Genomic DNA, 18,900 nt, shown 5'->3' with positions numbered 1-18,900 from the left:
ACGACTACTTTGCAACTCTCAAACGATGTAGTTTGATCATACGCAAATATGTATTATACCTATACATGCGGTTGACCTCCAGCTGACTGACCAGCAAAGCTTTCTTCTCCTCTAGCTGACTTCGAGTGCACAGGGCTCCTACCAATGGGGCCTGGGATGGCTAGATGTATGCATATCCCTATTTCCACGACGTAAATCACTTTGAGCACTGCATATCACCCATCATAATGAAACAACAAAGCTGTTCAGTATGCAATATCAAAAGTTAGAGGGGTGACACGAATAATAGAAACAAATATGACGGTTAAGTACGAGTATCTTATATGCTGTAAATTAATCATATGCAAAGCTATAGTGTTACCTAGGCATAATTGACTACCAGGTCACCTACAAACAAAGTTTTCTTCTTGGTTGCCGCTGTGGGATCTGGGGAGGGCATGTATACACATCCCTGTTGCCATGACCGCCAAGTCATTTTGGGCGAGCCGTATCCTTTTTTTCAGGACACCACTCCAGCTGCAGAATAATTGCCATCCATCAAAACAGAACAACAAAAAGCTGTGCATTATGCAAATCAATACAAATTATCCACATTATTTGATAGAAAACTTACCATGCTATGCCGTTGGGGCTTCATTGATTCACAGATCATGGGTCTATCCAGGACAGATGATCGAAGAAAGTTCTTACTTCATTGATTCACAGATCATGGGTCTATCCAGGACAGATGATCGAAGAAAGTTCTTACTTCTGATACTGCACTTTCGTGGCTTTTAGGATTCCACGTTGTAGAATTGAGAGTATACGGGCATTTGGCAGCATTCCCTTAGAGGACATCTCATTAGCGAGTGTTACACCCCTATCCACATCTCCCCTCCTACAACAGCCAGCCAGAAGAGCCGTGTATGTCACTGTATCAGGCTCTAATCCTCTGTTCATCATTTCATCAAAAAGTGCAATAGCATCCTGAAAGTTGTCTGTTTTACACTGCCTGTCTATCAAAACAGTATAACAAATTACATCGGGTCTTATTTCCATTTCCTTCATCTCAGTCCAAACAGTACACGCATCAAAAGTTTCTTCCTTATCTCTACTTGCATCTCGAGAGGAATTAACCCTTCTTACATTTCTTTTGGGAAAACTATCGAGCAAAACTGTGTAAGTGATGATATCAGGTTGAATCCCTCTCTTTTTCATATCATGGAAGAGATCATGGGCTTCTTGCAAACAATTCACCTTGCAGTAGCTATTCATCATCATTGTGTAGGTAATGACATCAGGAGGTAACCCTCTCTCAACCAAAGAATTAAAAACCCAACGGGCCTTTTTCACCTCTCCAGCCTGGCAGAGAGAAGCTATGACTTTGTTGTACATAATTCTTTTAGGATCCACATTTAACGCCAACATTGCCTCAAGCAACAAAATAGCTCTGTCATTATCACCTTCTATACAAAGTTTACTGAGTACTTTAAAGCAAGCGCCTTGTTTAACTAAAGTTCCTTGCTTTGCTAACCTAATAAGAAGTTCATAGGCCTCTTTTGTATGGTTGGCTTCACAGTACCCGCTGACCATGGCAGAATAGGTAGCCGCATTCTTATATTCCAAACTGTAAAGAAACGCTTCAGCTTCCTTGACTTTTCCTCCTACACATAAATTTTCAATTATCATGTTGTGTGTAACAGAGTCTGGTTTAAAACCATGTGCCCCCATATAATCCAAAAGGTCAAGCGCCTCGGCTCCGAGGCCATTTCTACAAAACCCAGCAGCAAGTACATTGTACGTAGTGATGTCTGGCTTCAGACCCTTTTCCTTCATTTCCTTCAAAAAACTTACGGCCTCAACAACATTCCCTTGGAGAAAGTAGCCCTTGATCAATGTCGTGTAATGCATAATATCTAAAACCATATGCTTAATCTTCATCTCTTCAAGCAATTCTAAGGCTTGTTCCATTTTCCCCAGCTTGCAAAAGGCATCTACCGCGATATTGTAGGAAACCTCATCAAGATAGATTCCCAAGCTCTTATATTCTCTAAACTGATCCACCGCTTCAGAAGGCATGCCCATGTTACACATGCATTGAAGAATCAAACTAACAATCACACAATTTGTTTTTATACCCTTTGACTCCATGTCATTATGAAGAGCCAAAGCTTTTAACAACTTGGAACTCTTGCAGTAGCCACAGATCATCGCACTGTAGGTATATAAATCGGGGACCAGCCCTCGCTTTTCCATGTCAAGAAAGATGCTTTCAGCTTCATCAAACTGCATCTCGTTGCAGAACTCACGAATGACAGCGTTATAAGCATACACATCGATAAGGACATTTTCCCCATGGCATGCTTGGAGCACTTGGTACCCTAAATCCGGCCTGTGATTGGTGCAAAGCCCTTCAATATATGCTGTGTAAGCAAAGGCGCTAGGGGTTACCCTGGCTTCCTGCATCTCCTGAAATACTTCCACGGCCTCTTCCAAGCTTCCTTTCTTGCAGAGTCCCTTGATGACAATTGCGTAAGTGTAATCATTAGGGTTCATACCAATCCGCTTCAACTGCTTGTATACAGCCACAGCCATATCCACTTTACCATGCTCAACCAAGCGGTTCATTAGAAAATTACTCGTAAAGATATGGGGCACAAACCCACGCCTTTTTGTCTGGAATAAAACATCAATAGCCTCATCGAACATGTTCAAACTGAAAAAAGACTTGAGCAATGCATCATAAGCTCGGATCATTGATGGGGAAACCTCAATTCCCTCCTCAATCGCTTCCATCAAATCCGAAATCTCGAATTCAAGGTCTTCACAGCAATTAATAAGGTTCACAAAGAGAGAATCCAACTTCCTATCCAGACCCCAACAGCACAATATTCTAATAAGCGCGGAATACGTGTAGACATTGTGTCGAAAGCCATCTCCTTTCACCCGGTGAAAGAACGAAATCGCCAAACTGGGTTCGTTTCTTAGAAAGTTGAGCTTGCTAACAACCCCAGAAGTATCTAATTCGGAGAAGAAATGGGTTCTATTGGCGGCATTGGTGGCGACGTTTGTGGTACAAACAGTGACAGAATTATCATCAGATGATTCATCAGAGTGGGAGGAACTGGACTTCCAGAGGGCAAGTGCCGCCTGGGAAGATGCCCACTTGAAAGCACCGCCGCCACTGCCGCCATGGGCGAAGATCAAACGGTTGTGATTGTTTTGGGTGGGGTGAATGCGTTTTCTGGGAAAACCCAGTCTAATGGACGAAAGCAACATATACATGGAGGATTTTCAGACTCATTGCAGCAACGACGCCTTCATAGATTTCCAATTGCAGAAGAACCAAAAGGGGAAGAGAGAGAGAGAGAGAGAACTTACTTGGGATTCACCATTGAAGCTTCTCCAAGTTTTGTTTTTCCTCATGGAGGCTGAGTCACCGATTCACCAATAAAAAAATGGAGACTGAGTCACTGACTCGGAGGTTTGGACGATTACTAAAACCTAAAACCCTACGCCAACGGACCAAGTTACCAACTTCCAGTTCTGCTTTCGGTTAAACCCCGCCCACATAATCCGGGTCGGTTCAAAGGGGCCCGTTAACATGCTTTTTCCAATTCGGATTTTTAGAAATTTGGTTTTGTGGAACCTTGTTTCTGAGATCAATTCCTATGACGTGGATATATAATTATTATGGCATCTCGTGTTAAACATATAATGTAAAAAAAAATTATATGTAATTTTATGATTAGCACAAGACGCTACAACAATGATGTACTAGGTAAAAGATCAACAAAAAACGTCACGGTTAAAATATTCATAATCACCTATTGAACTCAAATCAAGCACTCCTTAAGCTCTCATGTGGAGAGTTTTGTGTGCAGAACCCGGCACAGGGACATGTGAGAGGGGGCAGGCTATGGGGTGTTGTTTGTCTCTTCATCACTAGGAAACACCGGGTTCCGGACCACAAAATGTCTCCATGTAAGGAAACCGCACCCTCAAGAGTCGAGTAGCAAAGGGCACAGACAAAAAGTAGTACAAAAGGTGCGTCAGCTTTCAGGACTCATTCCCTCAGCTTGTTTTGGGTCATGAGATTCAATTCAATAATTCAATGTGCATACAAAAAGTAGTACAAAGTTGCTAAATTTCTCCACGTGGTGGGCATGTAACAAGGAGAGATAGGCAAAAGCCGTGTGACATGTGACATGTAAGTTGCTCTCTTCGACCTACCTACAATTCAATTGAGAAAACTATAATCTTGCTCTGACGATGCATTTGCTCAGTAGTTCATAAGATAGTTTGTCCTAGGTATACATTTATCACATACATGCCGATTCAGCAAGCAATTGTCCTGAGCATGCTTCAGTATTCCTCTGTTTTCTTTACTTGATGAGCTTCAGCCTTCACGAATTATGAAACCGAATCTTACAAGGATTGTTAAGAAAACATGGAACCTACAACAGAAATAGAAGATCAAAGTTAAGATTAACCTTCAACAAATCATTAATCCACTGCTCAACCTCTAATCAGACGATAATAACAGAACCTTCTACCAAGATACCGAAACAAATGATTCTCGCGTCTTGACCACACAAAGCATGTCGAAAAAAAGTGCAAAACTTACTCGCCCTTGTAGCTTGGTTTGCAGCTAGGCTTCTTCTGCCAAAACTAACACCATCCTAACTACAAAAGTTCACTGCTAAGTGCTAACAGACTTCCTGCCAAGTTTCTTGGTGTCCTGCATATCCATGATAACTTGCTAGAATTGCTGGAATAGCTCTCGTTTGCCAACATTTTCCCAGTGGCAAAAAATCAATCCTTATCCGGAAACTCTCCTGGGTGAAGACATCTTCCTTAGCATGACACTGCCGTTGAAATAAGACTTAAGTGACTGCTGCTCTGTTGTTCTTCACCATTCATTTATCCAATATAGCAACGGCTGCTCCTGTGTGATCCTGTCAAAATTGGTAGTGGGCAAAATTCTTTAGGAGAAAAGATGCTTTTCAAGGCATAACAAAGGAAAACTCGATTTGAACTCTTGTAAGTTGCAGCTTATAATCAACCTTCCAACCTGGGCAATAAAAGAACCCCAAGTAGAAACTTGGGTGTGAAAAGAGAGACTCGAAAGAGAAGCATGCCAGCGAGGAGCAAACCTGAGATAAGCAATAGATATAAAGACAATTAGTAGAAAACTGTCCATGGAAATAAATGAGAATAGAATATTTAATTTTACACATCAATACGTCCACTTAATTACAATTAAATTGCACCCACGATGGTTACAGAAACTCAAAGATGCTTTAACAAGTCTCTTTAACACACTAAACATACTGCTGCTGCACCACTTAGGACAATTAGGGTAGCAAGGCAATGCATTCTGTCCAACCCGAGAACATAACTGAAAAATGAGAAATTCCATACCAGATGCAGTGCATATCCATAAGCTGACAATCAATGCAATATAGAAAGCAATGGTTTGCAAAAAAATTATGCTTCCATAAGCCCAGAATAAGAGGGATGTAATTGCTCGAAATTCATAGGTTCCAGAAAAGTCAAACTTGAACTAAATAAACTCCGTACTACGTACCAAGATATATCAAGTCACTTGGCAAGTCAATCTTAGAGAACCACTGAGAACAAGTCAAGTTACCAGGCATAATTCTAGTCTAAAAATGAGAAACTGAAAACCCGGCAATGCTCTCGTTGATGGCATGACTATCAGCAAATAAACTTGCTCCTTGGTTTATCCGGAAAACAAAAAATAACACAAGTTCCTGAGAAATCATAGAATGATCAGGTGAAATGTTTCCTTGGCTTTTTTGGACTGCTGAAACAAAAATCACCAATCATATCAGGGAAGAAACTTGAAAAATGCAAAAGAGAAACTATGTCTAAGCAGAAAGAAAGAAAGGAAAACCAAAACGATCAAATTTCTGTTGACTTCCTTGTTAAGCAGAACAAGTATGCCTATGTAAACATATAGATGGGATCAACACAATATCATGCTCACCATGTTGCAAAAAGAATAAAAATAAAACAGCGCAATATATATTAATTAAACAGAAATCTTTGTGCAGTTGTGCAAGGGTAGAAAAATTAAGGCTCGACCAAGATAGAGAAACATATCACAGACCCATCTATTATATAACCTAGCACAGGCCTTCTCAGCCTGCTACCTTTCACACCAAGTCCACAGGATTGTGACAACTCAGGTTAAACAAGTGGAACACATGGTCCTCACATAACACAGGCATATCTGCAAACACATAACTACACAGTACACACATACATACAAGTATGCTTAGGTTAATTAAATAGACTGAAACAGCATGAAGAAAGATAAAAAATAAAAAAAAAAGCCTTTATTCATGAATAGGGCGCTTGGTGAAAGCTTAAGTATTAAAAAAGTATACGCATTAAACAAATGTGCCGGTCTCTCAAGTAATTATCTATTTGCCACATCAAATAATGATCAATAAATTCAATATAGCACTTGAAACGATACATCAGGTGTTACATATGTAGACATAAGCGAAAGGAATATATCAATAACACGAAAAATGCTGCTTGTTTATTTGTTTTTATATTTGTAGTTTACCCTTTTCTCCACAGACGGGAGCTACAATTGAACAACTCCAGAAGCTTGAAAAGATACATGTGGTACATCTGCAGACATAAGGGAAAGGAAGAAATATCAATAACATGATAATTGCTGGTTACATATTTGTATTTTGTAGTTTATCCTTTTCTTTGAAGATAAGAACCACAATGAAACAAATCCACAAGCTAATTGAAACCAAAAATTAAAAGGCCACAGTTCCAATGTTTTCCTTATAAGCAACAATAATTCACACATACCCAGTAACAAATACAAAAACAAGGATAAGTAGTCCAATGTAGTTAAAAATTCAGCTCTTCTAGCAGAATGTAGAAACATAAATGCTAGAATTTCATGACAAGAAGAAAACTGTCAAGGCTAGAAGTTCTTATACATATAGAACAAATACTACATTGCGAGCTTGCGAGCTTGCAAAACCAATGCTAATCATTATCATAATAAAGAAACAACACCACAACATGTAAAACAAAGACCGGACAGACAAATTAAAATTGAGTGAAAAGGAGAAAAGAGATGTTACCTTGTCAGTAAAAATCAAACCCACAAGCAATTGCAGGCTCAGGACCAAAGTAGCTCCTCAGTGCCAGACATGAGCAAAAATTATCCAAGAGGCAGTTTCCATTTCTCTTTAGTTCCCGTGACATTGTAGAAGAAACTTTGTAGTTTGCTGAAGATAAGAATCGAGATCATATCCTAAAGATCTCATCCTGCTAACGAGGTCAAGGGCATGATCCTTTTTGTCTTGGGAACGAAGAAGACATTTGAGCAGCGTGTTGCATATTTCTGGCATTAACATAAAACCCTTCTCCAGGGTATAAATGAAAACACCTATTGCCAGGTCCAAATTCCCTTCTTTGCAGAGACCACTGATCAAGTGCACACAACTTGGTGGAGTGACAGTGACTTTGTACTCATCAAGAACAGAAAATATTCTCAAAGCTTCATGTACTCTTCTCACCTGACACATACCAATAAGCAAAATGGTGCATGGTGCTAAATTAAACTCTTTGAACTTTATATCCATTTCAAGCAAGCCTCTGATTGCCTTCTCAATTTTTCCTTCCTTAAAGTTCTCCTCTATTGCTTTGATTTCTTCCTCTTCTCTGCTAGGAAGGTTTCTCAGATACTTCAACCAAAGACTAAAAGCCAAAGAAACCTTCTGTTTTCTGCAAGACCAAGTCATCAGTGCTTTGTAAACTGCAGAGCTAGGCGTGCACCCATTCTTCACCATTTGGTCAAAGACCACAAAGGCATCCTCTTCTCTGTCAACCCTTTGAAGTCCATCTATAAGTGTTCCATATGTAACAGAATCTGGGGAGAGCCCTTTCAGTTGCATATCCTTGAAGAGCTTAAAAGCACCATTTATGTTACCATCCTTGCAAAACCCATTGATTAGAATGTTGTAAGTGATGATGTCAGGCGTAACCCCACTATTAGCTAGCTTCATTAGAAGTTTGTAAGCCTGAAGAATCAATCCTGACTCACACAATTGCTCAACTTTTGTTTGAAGACTGGTACTGTCGGTAACCCGATCAACTCCTTGAGAAAGACGAAGAAATAATGAAGGGTTTCGTCCTATCTCCATCTTGTAGAATAGTAAGTGAGCTTCGTCAAGCAGAGAAGCCTTACAAAGTCCATCAATAAGAGCATTGAAGGTTGCAACAGTAGGAACACATCCAAGCTTCTCCATCTCATTGAATATTTGTTGAGCCTCCCCTACCAGCCCGTTCTTGCACATACCACAAATGAGAATGGTGTATGTGCAGGCATTAGGGAAGCAATCTTGCTTTGAGACCTCAAGATGAAGAGACCGAGCTTCATCCAAAAGACCCAAATCACAGAACCCTTTAATGACAGCATTATAACAGTAGGCATCTGGAACCAAACCTTTCTCGCTCATCTCACTCAAGAAACTCAAACCATCGTGAACTCTGCCAGCATCTGATAATCCCTGAATTATTATAGTGCACAAGACGTTATCAGGCTCAATGCCCTCCTTGATCATTTTTCTATACCACCCATGTGCTTCATCAAATCTCCTAGCTTTAAATAAACCTTGAATCAAACAAGTATATCCATTGAGTCCAAGAACATAACCATCCCTCTCAAATGACCTGAGGAGCGCATAAGCATCACCAATTCTACCTGTCTTACAATAACCATCAAGTAAAGCATGGTAAGTAATCAAATCTGGAGAGCACCCACTTCCATTCATCATATTAACCAACCTATGCGCCTCATCGGTCCTCTTTGCCTGGCACAAGCCAGAAACAACAATAGTATAAGTTACGGTATTGGGTGCCATGCCTCTCTGGGTCATTTCGTCAAACATTTGGAGCGCGTCCTGGGTTTGCATTGTCTTGCAAAACCCATCAATCAAAATTCCATATGTATTTCTAGTAGGCCTATTATTCGACTTCAACATCTGGTTATATACAGCTAAAGCTAACAAAAACACTTCTTTTCGCACCAAAACATGCAGTATCGAATTGTAAGTAGAGACATTAGGCTTACAATTGAAATCTTTCATCCGGGCGAACGTCTCCACAGCCTTTTCAACCCTGTCCAGTTTGTCATAGCCATTGATCAGCACAGCAAAGGCATCAGAACCAATCGGAAACCCGTATTCACTTATCTGCTCCAGCGTTCTCCAATAGAGTTCAAAGGCATCGTCCCTGACAAGCATGTCAATCACCGAATTCTGAGACATTCGGCTGCAAAGCTTCATTCTATTGGTTGCCCAGATGAAGAAACGAAAAGCCAGTTGTGGGTTCACCCGTTCTCGAATCACTGATCTCACTACGTCACTGGAGAGCTTGGGGGCCAAGGGCTCCAGGGCGTCCTCCATACCGTTGACTGTTTCGAGGATAGTGAGGAGCTCATTGGCAGTGACGGAGGCCTCCGAGCAGGTGCTGAAATGGCGCCGCCACGGGGGTTTGAGAGTGAAGTAGCAGATGGGTCGAAGTATAGGAGGTAAGAGATTCATTCTCTCATTGTTTTAATCTCTGCAAGTAAATTCTCAAGCTTTTCGTTTCTGGGTTTTGCGCTTTGCAATCTACTCGGGATTATTCGCTGTAAAATCCTCAATCCGTTTCGGATCGATGAGAAAATTTGAACTTTGAAAACCAATCAGGGAGGAGTTTCAGTTCAACTTTTTGATTCTGCAAGGGAGCTAATTGCAGCTTATGCATGGAGCTTTCCGAAATGGAGGAGACGGGGTTGGAGGCTGAGTGGGATTAGAGGATTAGAAGAGATGGGTTTTTGAAATCTGTTGCACCAATTGGGAGTATTTTGCTGTATCAGGAGATTTGTTAGGGTTTTAAGGATTTAATCATTTAGACCATAGGGAAAATTCAGAAGAATTAAAAAAATAAAAAATAAATAAAAAAATAAAATAACAAGGATTTAGGGTTTTACTTCCAGGAAAAGAAAAAAAAAAGAGTATTTAGGGTTTTATTTGAGAAAAATAAAAGATTTATTTTTTTTCAGGTCAATATTCATTTATTTGAGATAAAATACATATATTTCTATTCACACATTTATTTACATTTTACATATTTTAATTATTTTTTTGTTATTGATTTTTTTTTAATTTATTCCATTTAATAGTGAAAAATTTAGATGAACATTACAAATATTCATGGTTGCCGAAGACAATATAAATAGAATATAAAGTAGGATAAAAATACATGTAGAAAAACTTAGTATGTATTGTTCAAAAACAAAAAAAAAAAAAACTTCGCAAGCAAAGATGGAAAAAATTACTTAATACGTACAAAGACTTAGTAAGTAGGGATGAAAAAGTTACTTAATACTACTTTGTACCCCTTTTATTTGACAGTTCTAAATACAGTTGTATTTGTAGATTTTTTTTCTTCAATGAATTGCTTTTCATAAAAAAAAATAAAAAGAAAATTAACGAAAAATCTAAAAAACTTTTAGTTTTAATAGAAAATGACAAATAAAAGTATAATAAATAGTACCAGAGAAACGTAAAAATATGATTTTTTTTTGTTAAAATTAAGTGTTTCGTAAAAATTTGCAAAAATAATATATACAAAGGATGCAAGACATCAACGACGTCGTTCGAGGTTTTCCATTTTTTTGGTTAAGTTATTCACGTGGACAGGGAGACGGCGAGGTCGAGAGACGCCGAGAAAGTCGGAGAAAATGTTGCTGCTGCAGCCTTGGAGCGTTTCGAGCTCCACAGCGCTTCACAATTCTCTGGCTTTTTCCCACTCGGAAACCCAGCACAAAGCCATTTATAAACGACGCCGTTCAGCAGCACCCTTTTGCCTCAGAGCTCAGTTGCTGGACGGAATCGATCAGCTCGCGCATAACAAGGTGGAATTCGATTCCGGGTACCTCTAAATTTTCTTGCTTTTTACCATCTTCTGCTTGGAATTACTGAATTTCTGCATTTTTTTTGGGATTTTTTTGGTGGTGGAGTTAGTTACTGAGATAAAGTTTTGGGCTTTGTGTTTGTTTTGGATTGGGAAGGTTTTGATTGCGGCTGGAATTTCAATGGCAGTTGGGCAGCTCACGAAGCCGGTGACTTCTGTGATTTTGTATGGGAAAGAGTTTGATTTCAAGGCGGTCGTTCAGGCTGGGGGATTCCCTTCTTCCCATTCCTCTGTAAGCCCCCTTTTACTGTACTTTTACTACTGTTTTGCTCAATGTTCAATCAGTAAACGATATAATTAAGTTAGGGTCGGTTTCGAAATGCTTATCTAGAAAGCACTTCCGCGCATGAGCAGCTTTTGCTGGAAGAACACATAAATGTTTACTAAGAATTCAAGTGATTTGAATTTTTAACTGTCAAACGTTGTTAGAAGCGCTATTGGCACAAAAAGCACTTTCAAACAGGCGCTTGATTCATTTTACTCAGTTGAGTTTTGGATACTGATTAGCTGACGCTGATGAACTCGATTTTTGTTTCCATTTTTGGATAGGCAATGGTGGCTACTGCTACAACCCTTGGCCTTGAAAAGTATGCACGGCTCGTATACTTTCTCCTCAATTTGATGTGTATAAACAAACATTTCTGGATATAAACATCTTTGTCGGGTATCTTACTCATAACTGTATTGTTTCGTTCCAGGGGCCTTTCGGATTCAATATTTGGCCTTACCGTTGTTTATGCAGGCATTGTGATGTATGATGCTCAGGTATAAAAGTTCTTTACAGTTTTATACCACTGATCCCTTTCTTCTCTCATTGTTCCTTAATCCTATTAATTTTGAAAGTTGGTATACTTTGAATAACGAAAATTTAAATTGGGATCGTTCGCCTGTCATGATTTGTGGTTTAAAGCCCCCATTAACTTTTGCTTTGTAAGGTCTTATTAAAGAAGAATGAGGTGCAACGGGTTACTGGTTGACCTTGATGACTAGTCTGATTTTTCTGGTTGATACTGATGCAGAATGCATCTCCTAATTCTACTTGGATTAGCTTTCCTTTTATTAGTTTTCCTATTTTAGTTAAGAACTCTCCGTTGTTAAAGGATTTCTTATTAGTTAAATTGCTTTCCTAATTTTTCAAAGTTTGTCTCTATAAATAGAGCAGATTGTAATCTTTTACTTTAACTTTTGATGAATGAAAATCTCTTTACTAGAACTCCCTGATTTCCTCCCCTTTCCTTTCGTCTCCTCGACCCCTAATTCGTCTCCTCGATCTTTTACTTCTTCTCGGTCCCGTCACACCCTTGTTCACCCTAATACTACCGCAGTTCTACATCAATTTGGTAATCAGAGCCTACAATTCCTTTCGTTGGCGTTTGATCCCTGCCATGGCACCCCAAACCGTGGCCAACCTTGCAGAACAATGTCATACGTTCCAAAACAAAGTCACGAACGATATCGCGGGCATAGAAACCCAACTCGCTAAACTCAGCACTGACCTCAAAGAAGAGTTGGTACAGGCTCACGCCCATCGTTCAACGACGGACCTTGCCATCACTAAACTTCAAAACTCCGTTCAGTTACTTATCAACCACTTTCGGGTTGAAAACGCTGCAACTTCGTCTTCCTCCACAGTGATCCCAAGCTCGTCTACGCCACCACCAACAAGTGGCCTTTTGCCCACTCCACCGGTGGATCCTAAATTAAAGGCAGTGTCCTACGGAAGGCCGCTTAGCTCCACTGGGTCTTTGCCGCCACTCCATTATACTCAACACACAATAGGTCCTCCTCTAGTGACTCCTCAGGCTCTAAACCTCCCACCCGCTCCACATGATCAGTACCCTCCTCCCCCTCGCCAGTTTGACAACGAGATCATCCGCCACATCAAACCTATCGCTCCTACTTTTGATGGTCGTGGGGATCCTACGATGTTTCTTGATTGGATCCAAGCCCTGGAAGATTATTTTGCTTGGTATGATTTGACGGATGCTTATAAACTACGCATTGGAAAGATGACATTACAGGGAGCCGCTAGACAATATTGGAATTCCGTGGAGGAGCAACTATACCAACTGGGACAACAGCCTGTGACTCTTTGGGACGAGATGAAATTGAAGCTTCGCGAACAATATCTTCCTACATTTTATCGCCATCAATTGTATGATCAATTATGGACCCTTTCACAAGGAAGTTATACCGTTACAGAATTCCACGCTCGTTTTATTGAACACAAAATACGTGCGGGGCTTCGTGAAGAACCCGACATCACCATGTCTCGTTTTATTCATGGTCTTCGTGACGATATCAAGCGTGAAGTCCGTCGGTTCCGTCCGTATACTTTGGAAGATGCATATTGCCATGCATTGGAAGCTGAAACCTTTTTGCGGCCACAACGTAGGTACACCGGGACTCCCGGGTATCCTTCCACTTCTGCTCCAAACCGCAGTAATCCAAGCTCCAAATATGGCATCACTGGTCCACCTGCTCCCACGGTACCTGCCACAGAGAAGGGACCAGCCCTATCCACGGCTACTCACCTTGAATGCTATCGTTGCCATGCTAAGGGCCACATCGCCTCCCGTTGCCCCCACCGAACTTTAAATATTGGCTCCAACACTGAGGACCCTCGTGTGGACGAATATGTGGAGCCCCTTGAACCTAGTTATGATCCCGACCTTGATAATTGTTGTGAGGAAGAAGCATTGCAACAACTGAGTGTTATGCGTTGTATTTATTCAGCATCTACACCTCTACCTCCTGATTCATGGAAACGCACAAGTATCTTCCAGACTTATGTCCCTTGCGGTACCACTCGATGCCAGCTAGTTATTGATGGGGGAAGTACGCTGAATGTTATTTCTAAAGCTGCCGTCGATCGTCTTCACCTTCAGGCCGAACCACATCCCCATCCTTTTCAAGTTGGCTGGGTAGATAAAACTAGGTTACCTGTTACTGAAAGATGTCTTGTTCCTCTTCAATTGGGTCCCTGTCACGAGAAACTTTATTGTGATATCCTACCTATGAGTGTTGCACATGTGCTACTAGGCCGGCCTTGGCTTTATGATCGTAACGTCAAAAGTTGCGGCCGAGAGAACACCTATACTTTCCAACATGAAGGGAAAAACATAACACTCAAGCCTTCCAACCCAGCCATCAAACCAATTAAGGAGGTTCAACCGACACTGCCCTTAAACGGGAAGGCTTCGGAGCATCGTTTAAGTATCTTATCACCTGTAGATTTTACACATGAACTACAAGACACGGGTGTGGTCTTTGCTCTCTTGCTTAAACCGGTCTCTAAATGTACCCCCACTCCAGTTGCCGAACCCCTACGGCAGCTACTCACGGAATTCTCTGATGTTATACCTGAGGACTTACCAGATGAACTACCCCCAGCACGAGAGATTCAGCATGCCATCGACCTTGTTCCTGGTTCACAACTTCCTAACCTTCCCCATTATCGTATGAACCCACCTGAGCGAGCGGAATTAAATCGACAAATCCAGGGGTTGCTGGCTAAGGGTTTTATTCGTCATAGTTTAAGTCCTTGTGCTGTTCCAGTTCTCCTTACACCAAAAAAAGATGGCTCCTGGCGAATGTGTGTGGATAGTCGCGCCATAAATAAAATTACAGTTAAGTATCGTTTCCCAATACCGCGACTTGAGGATATGTTGGATGATTTGGCTGGTTCCCAATGGTTTTCTAAGATAGATCTTCGCAGTGGTTACCATCAAATCCGAATTCGTGAAGGAGATGAGTGGAAAACCGCGTTTAAAACCCCTGATGGTTTATATGAGTGGCTTGTTATGCCCTTTGGCATGTCCAATGCACCTAGCACGTTTATGAGGGTGATGACTCATGTGTTACGGCCCTATATTGGCAAATTTCTGGTGGTTTATTTTGATGACATCCTTGTATACAGCCACTCTCGAGAAGAACATCTCACACATCTTCACTCGCTATTCTTTACATTACGAGCGGAAAAACTGTATGCTAACTTACCCAAATGTTCGTTTCTTCAACCGCAAGTTCTATTTTTGGGGTTCAATATTTCTGCAGCTGGGGTTAGCACCGATCCCACTAAAGTGGAGGCTATTACTCGTTGGCCAACACCTACGACATTAACAGAGGCACGCAGCTTTCATGGTCTCGCCTCTTTTTATCGCCGCTTTATTCCCGGGTTCAGTACTATTATGGCACCAATAACTAATTGCATGAAACAAGGAGCGTTTCTTTGGACCCCTGCAGCTGCCACGACCTTTACAATTTTGAAGCAAAAGATGAGTCAAGCACCTGTTCTTCGACATCCTGATTTGACTAAAGTCTTTGAAGTGGCATGCGACGCTTCCGGAGTCGGAATTGGTGGCGTGCTTAGCCAAGAAGGACATCCAGTAGCCTACTTTAGTGAGAAACTTAATGCAGCAAAGCAACGTTATTCTACTTATGACAAGGAGTTTTATGCTGTGGTACAGGCCCTTCGGTATTGGCAATATTACCTATTGCCAAACGAATTTGTGCTATATTCCGATCATCAAGCTTTGAAATATCTCCACTCTCAACGCACCATCAGCAGTCGACATGTCAAGTGGTCCGAATATCTACAGATCTTTACGTTTGTTTTACGACACCGTCCCGGCATTGACAATAAGGCAGCTGATGCCCTTAGTCGCGTGGCTACTATTTTGCACACAATGACAGTTGAGGTCACTGGGTTTGATCGTATTAAGACCGAGTATTCGTCGTGTCCAGATTTTGGAATTATTTTCCATGAAGTTTCCAACGGTAACCGTCGTGAGTATGTGGACTTTATTACAAGGGATGGGTTCTTGTTTCGGAAAACCCAATTATGCATTCCTCGTACTTCTCTTCGTGAATTCCTTATTTGGGAACTACATGGTGGTGGTTTGGCTGGCCATTTTGGTAAAGATAAAACCATTGCCTTGATGGAAGATCGTTTCTATTGGCCGTCGTTAAAACGTGATGTTGCTCGGCTCCTCTCCCAATGCCGCACATGCCAGCTAGCTAAAGCTCGCAAACGTAACACAGGTCTGTATACTCCTCTACCAATCCCTCATGCTCCTTGGAAGGATATTAGTATGGATTTTGTGCTTGGTTTACCTAAGACTAGTCGCAGCCATGACTCTATCTTTGTCGTAGTTGATCGCTTTTCTAAAATGGCGCATTTTCTACCTTGTGCCAAAAATACCGATGCTTCTCATGTGGCCAAAATATTTTTTAAGGAAGTAGTTCGTTTGCATGGCCTCCCTGTCACTATTGTTTCTGATCGTGATGTCAAATTTGTTAGTTATTTTTGGAAAACCTTGTGGAAGCTTTTCGGGACTACTTTGAAGTTTTCCTCCGCTTTCCATCCCCAAACGGATGGACAAACGGAGGTGGTTAATCGCAGTCTTGGAAATTTACTTCGCTGTTTAGTTGGGGATAAGCCTGGTAATTGGGATCTCTTGTTGCCTGTGGCTGAGTTTGCTTATAACAACTCAGTTAATCGCAGCACCGGTAAAAGTCCTTTTGAGGTTGTTCACGGGTTTTCTCCCCGATCACCTGTGGATTTAGTTGCTCTTCCTATGGCTGCCCGCGCCTCCGACTCTGCTACGTCGTTTGCTAAACATCTTAGTCAACTGCATGATGACGTCCGTCGGCAAATAGCCATGCACACCGACAGTTATCAACTGGCCGCCAATGCTCATCGTCGTCACCAGGAGTTTCAGCACGGGGATTTTGTTATGGTGCGGATCTGTCCTAAGCGTTTTCCTAAGCAATCTTTTAAAAAGCTTCATGCTCGTTCGATGGGTCCTTATCGTGTCCTTAGGAAGCTTGGGTCCAATGCTTATTTGATTGAGTTACCTGCCACGATGCAGATCAGTCCCATTTTTAATGTCTCTGATTTATCTCCTTATCGGGGAACCTTTTCTCCACCTCTGTCGATGGATGTTGCTCAGAGTTCCATTCCTCCTATGGCACCACGACTTCCGTCCACTATTTCTGCCCCTACAGAGCAGATTGCTGACGTTTTGGATCATGAAGTTGTGACTTCGTCTACTGGAGGATCGACCCGTTATCTGGTTCGTTGGGTGGGAAAGCCTGCTACTGAGGATACTTGGATTACTGAAGCTGAATTTCGCGAGTTGGATTCCAGTCTTTTGCACCATTATCAGGATGCTCTTCAGGATCTTGATTTGGCAGCTTCCCGTCCTCCTATCATCCATACTTACAAACGTCGTCGTTGTCCTTAATGTTGGCTTACTCGCCTGTGTCGAGTTCTTTTCAGTAGGGGAGAATGATGCAGAATGCATCTCCTAATTCTACTTGGATTAGCTTTCCTTTTATTAGTTTTCCTATTTTAGTTAAGAACTCTCCGTTGTTAAAGGATTTCTTATTAGTTAAATTGCTTTCCTAATTTTTCAAAGTTTGTCTCTATAAATAGAGCAGATTGTAATCTTTTACTTTAACTTTTGATGAATGAAAATCTCTTTACTAGAACTCCCTGATTTCCTCCCCTTTCCTTTCGTCTCCTCGACCCCTAATTCGTCTCCTCGATCTTTTACTTCTTCTCGGTCCCGTCACACCCTTGTTCACCCTAATACTACCGCAGTTCTACATCAGATACATTGCGTAAAACTATCGCGCTGCTGCATTGAGAAGCATTCTGATAGTTTACTTATGAATCAGATTGCAAGGCGGTGTAACGTAATGCAAATAACTAGTTTGGAAATATCAGTGTGAGATTGGCTTGTATAGATTTGTACATTCAACTTACAGAGACTGCATGATCCGTTTAATCTCCATCTTAGTCGTTACATGAAGGGGAAAAACATAGATGGATGCCTCTCTTTGTGAGATTAGTGAATATATTGCATTTCTTTGTCTATGGTGAATTGGAAAATCACAAATGACAGTAATTTTTTTTTTTCTGCATTGAACTCTTCCCGCTTCATGAGTTGGTCAATGTGCATTTTTTCAACATCATGATCAAAACTAAAGGCAAATCCTTACTTTTGCAGGGGGTGAGAAGAGAAGTTGGCAATCATGCAAAAGTACTGAACAAAACGCTGCCCCTGAACACAACGGTGAACTCAGTCCCCACCCAGGACGGAGGTAGAATTAACTCCCAACCTAAAAAACCATTGTTGAAGTCGGAAAGCGTTGAGTCTCTGTTGTCTGAGGAAGCAAACATTTTCTCACCAAAAGCAACAAATGGCCCTTTAGCGTCTCAGTCCAAGGAGATAACAATGCAAGCTACTCAGACGCAGGTTTCTTCGGGCTTAGGAAGTAATGCCGAGGAAGGTTTAGAAAGAGCTGCCAATACTTCAACTCGGCTAAAAGAATCGATCGGCCACACTGAAGTAGAAGTCGCGGCCGGCGCTTTGTTGGGTTTCTTGGTAGGATTGGCGGTGTATGAGATAATGTGATGCCTCGGTTTCTCACATTTTTGTACTGTGTATTGTTACATAGAGCATTGTTTGCTAAATAATTTATATTTTTTCCTCTTTTGAGAAAAAAAGGAAGTATTAATTGAGTTGATACGAGTAAATTTTTATTTTTTTAGACGAAAAAGGAAAAAGACTAATCGAGGTTTTTTTTTCTGAGGTAAGTATTAATTGAGCAAATTTTTACTTTGTGTTTGGAATTAAAAATAACTGGGAGCGTTTTTTATGACTGTACTTTTGAAACTAATTCTTACTATAAATACAAATGAATCTTTAAAAAGCAAAACAGTAGTAAAAGTACAGTAAAACAGATTTGCAATATTCTAAGAATCAAGGCATATGTTGATCAAATTGGGAATGAATCGAATGCAGAAAAAAGACTGGGTTTAGAGCCGTATTTCTAGTAAGAGCAACCAAAGGTTGTGCATGGTTCACAATTATCTGATAAGAAATT

At 41.0% G+C, this 18,900-nt stretch overlaps 3 protein-coding genes across 17 annotated transcripts; 1 reads left to right on the top strand and 2 right to left on the bottom strand.

Annotated features, from left to right (window-relative positions):
- Window positions 1-618: 618 nt before the first annotated feature.
- On the bottom strand, window positions 619-3,500 carry LOC137726536 (uncharacterized). Its single transcript, XM_088694047.1, has one exon. The coding sequence runs from the start codon at window positions 3,262-3,264 to the stop codon at window positions 745-747; it is 2,520 nt and encodes an 839-aa protein (XP_088550173.1). The 5' UTR covers window positions 3,265-3,500; the 3' UTR covers window positions 619-744.
- Window positions 3,501-4,015: 515 nt separating this feature from the next.
- On the bottom strand, window positions 4,016-9,938 carry LOC137726084 (Pentatricopeptide repeat (PPR) superfamily protein). Of its 15 annotated transcripts, XM_088694059.1 has the most exons (7): window positions 7,122-9,893; window positions 6,581-6,648; window positions 5,570-5,809; window positions 5,046-5,135; window positions 4,607-4,937; window positions 4,310-4,436; window positions 4,016-4,212 (listed from the first exon to the last, which is right to left on the bottom strand). In XM_088694059.1, the coding sequence occupies exon 1, from the start codon at window positions 9,585-9,587 to the stop codon at window positions 7,230-7,232; it is 2,358 nt and encodes a 785-aa protein (XP_088550185.1). In that variant the 5' UTR covers window positions 9,588-9,893; the 3' UTR covers window positions 4,016-4,212; window positions 4,310-4,436; window positions 4,607-4,937; window positions 5,046-5,135; window positions 5,570-5,809; window positions 6,581-6,648; window positions 7,122-7,229. The 15 variants fall into 15 exon arrangements, with proteins under 15 accessions (XP_088550185.1, XP_088550186.1, XP_088550184.1 ...); XM_088694060.1 differs by lacking the exon at window positions 5,570-5,809 and having other exon boundaries at window positions 7,122-9,902; XM_088694058.1 differs by having other exon boundaries at window positions 4,607-5,135.
- A 750-nt stretch (window positions 9,939-10,688) lies between these two features.
- LOC137726419 (Acid phosphatase/vanadium-dependent haloperoxidase-related protein) lies at window positions 10,689-18,535 on the top strand. The gene is made up of 5 exons (XM_068465346.2): window positions 10,689-10,945; window positions 11,102-11,236; window positions 11,554-11,591; window positions 11,703-11,769; window positions 18,021-18,535. The coding sequence occupies exons 1-5, from the start codon at window positions 10,772-10,774 to the stop codon at window positions 18,426-18,428; spliced, it is 822 nt and encodes a 273-aa protein (XP_068321447.2). The 5' UTR covers window positions 10,689-10,771; the 3' UTR covers window positions 18,429-18,535.
- Window positions 18,536-18,900: the final 365 nt, after the last annotated feature.

Source organism: Pyrus communis, chromosome 5 (genome assembly GCF_041283825.1).
Source record: "Pyrus communis isolate YQ-2024b chromosome 5, ASM4128382v1, whole genome shotgun sequence".
NCBI classification, from domain to species: domain Eukaryota; kingdom Viridiplantae; phylum Streptophyta; class Magnoliopsida; order Rosales; family Rosaceae; genus Pyrus; species Pyrus communis.
This window is presented reverse-complemented; position numbering and strand designations above follow the sequence as displayed.

Coding starts and splice junctions, on each gene's coding strand:
- LOC137726536 (XM_088694047.1), bottom strand. CDS start 3,264: ATGTATATGTTGCTTTCGTCCATTAGACTGGGTTTTCCCAGAAAACGC.
- LOC137726084 (XM_068464952.2), bottom strand. CDS start 9,587: ATGAATCTCTTACCTCCTATACTTCGACCCATCTGCTACTTCACTCTC.
- LOC137726419 (XM_068465346.2), top strand. CDS start 10,772: ATGTTGCTGCTGCAGCCTTGGAGCGTTTCGAGCTCCACAGCGCTTCAC. Junction 10,946..11,101: donor ATCAGCTCGCGCATAACAAG/GTGGAATTCGAT, acceptor TGGATTGGGAAG/GTTTTGATTGCGGCTGGAAT. Junction 11,237..11,553: donor TCCCTTCTTCCCATTCCTCT/GTAAGCCCCCTT, acceptor ATTTTTGGATAG/GCAATGGTGGCTACTGCTAC.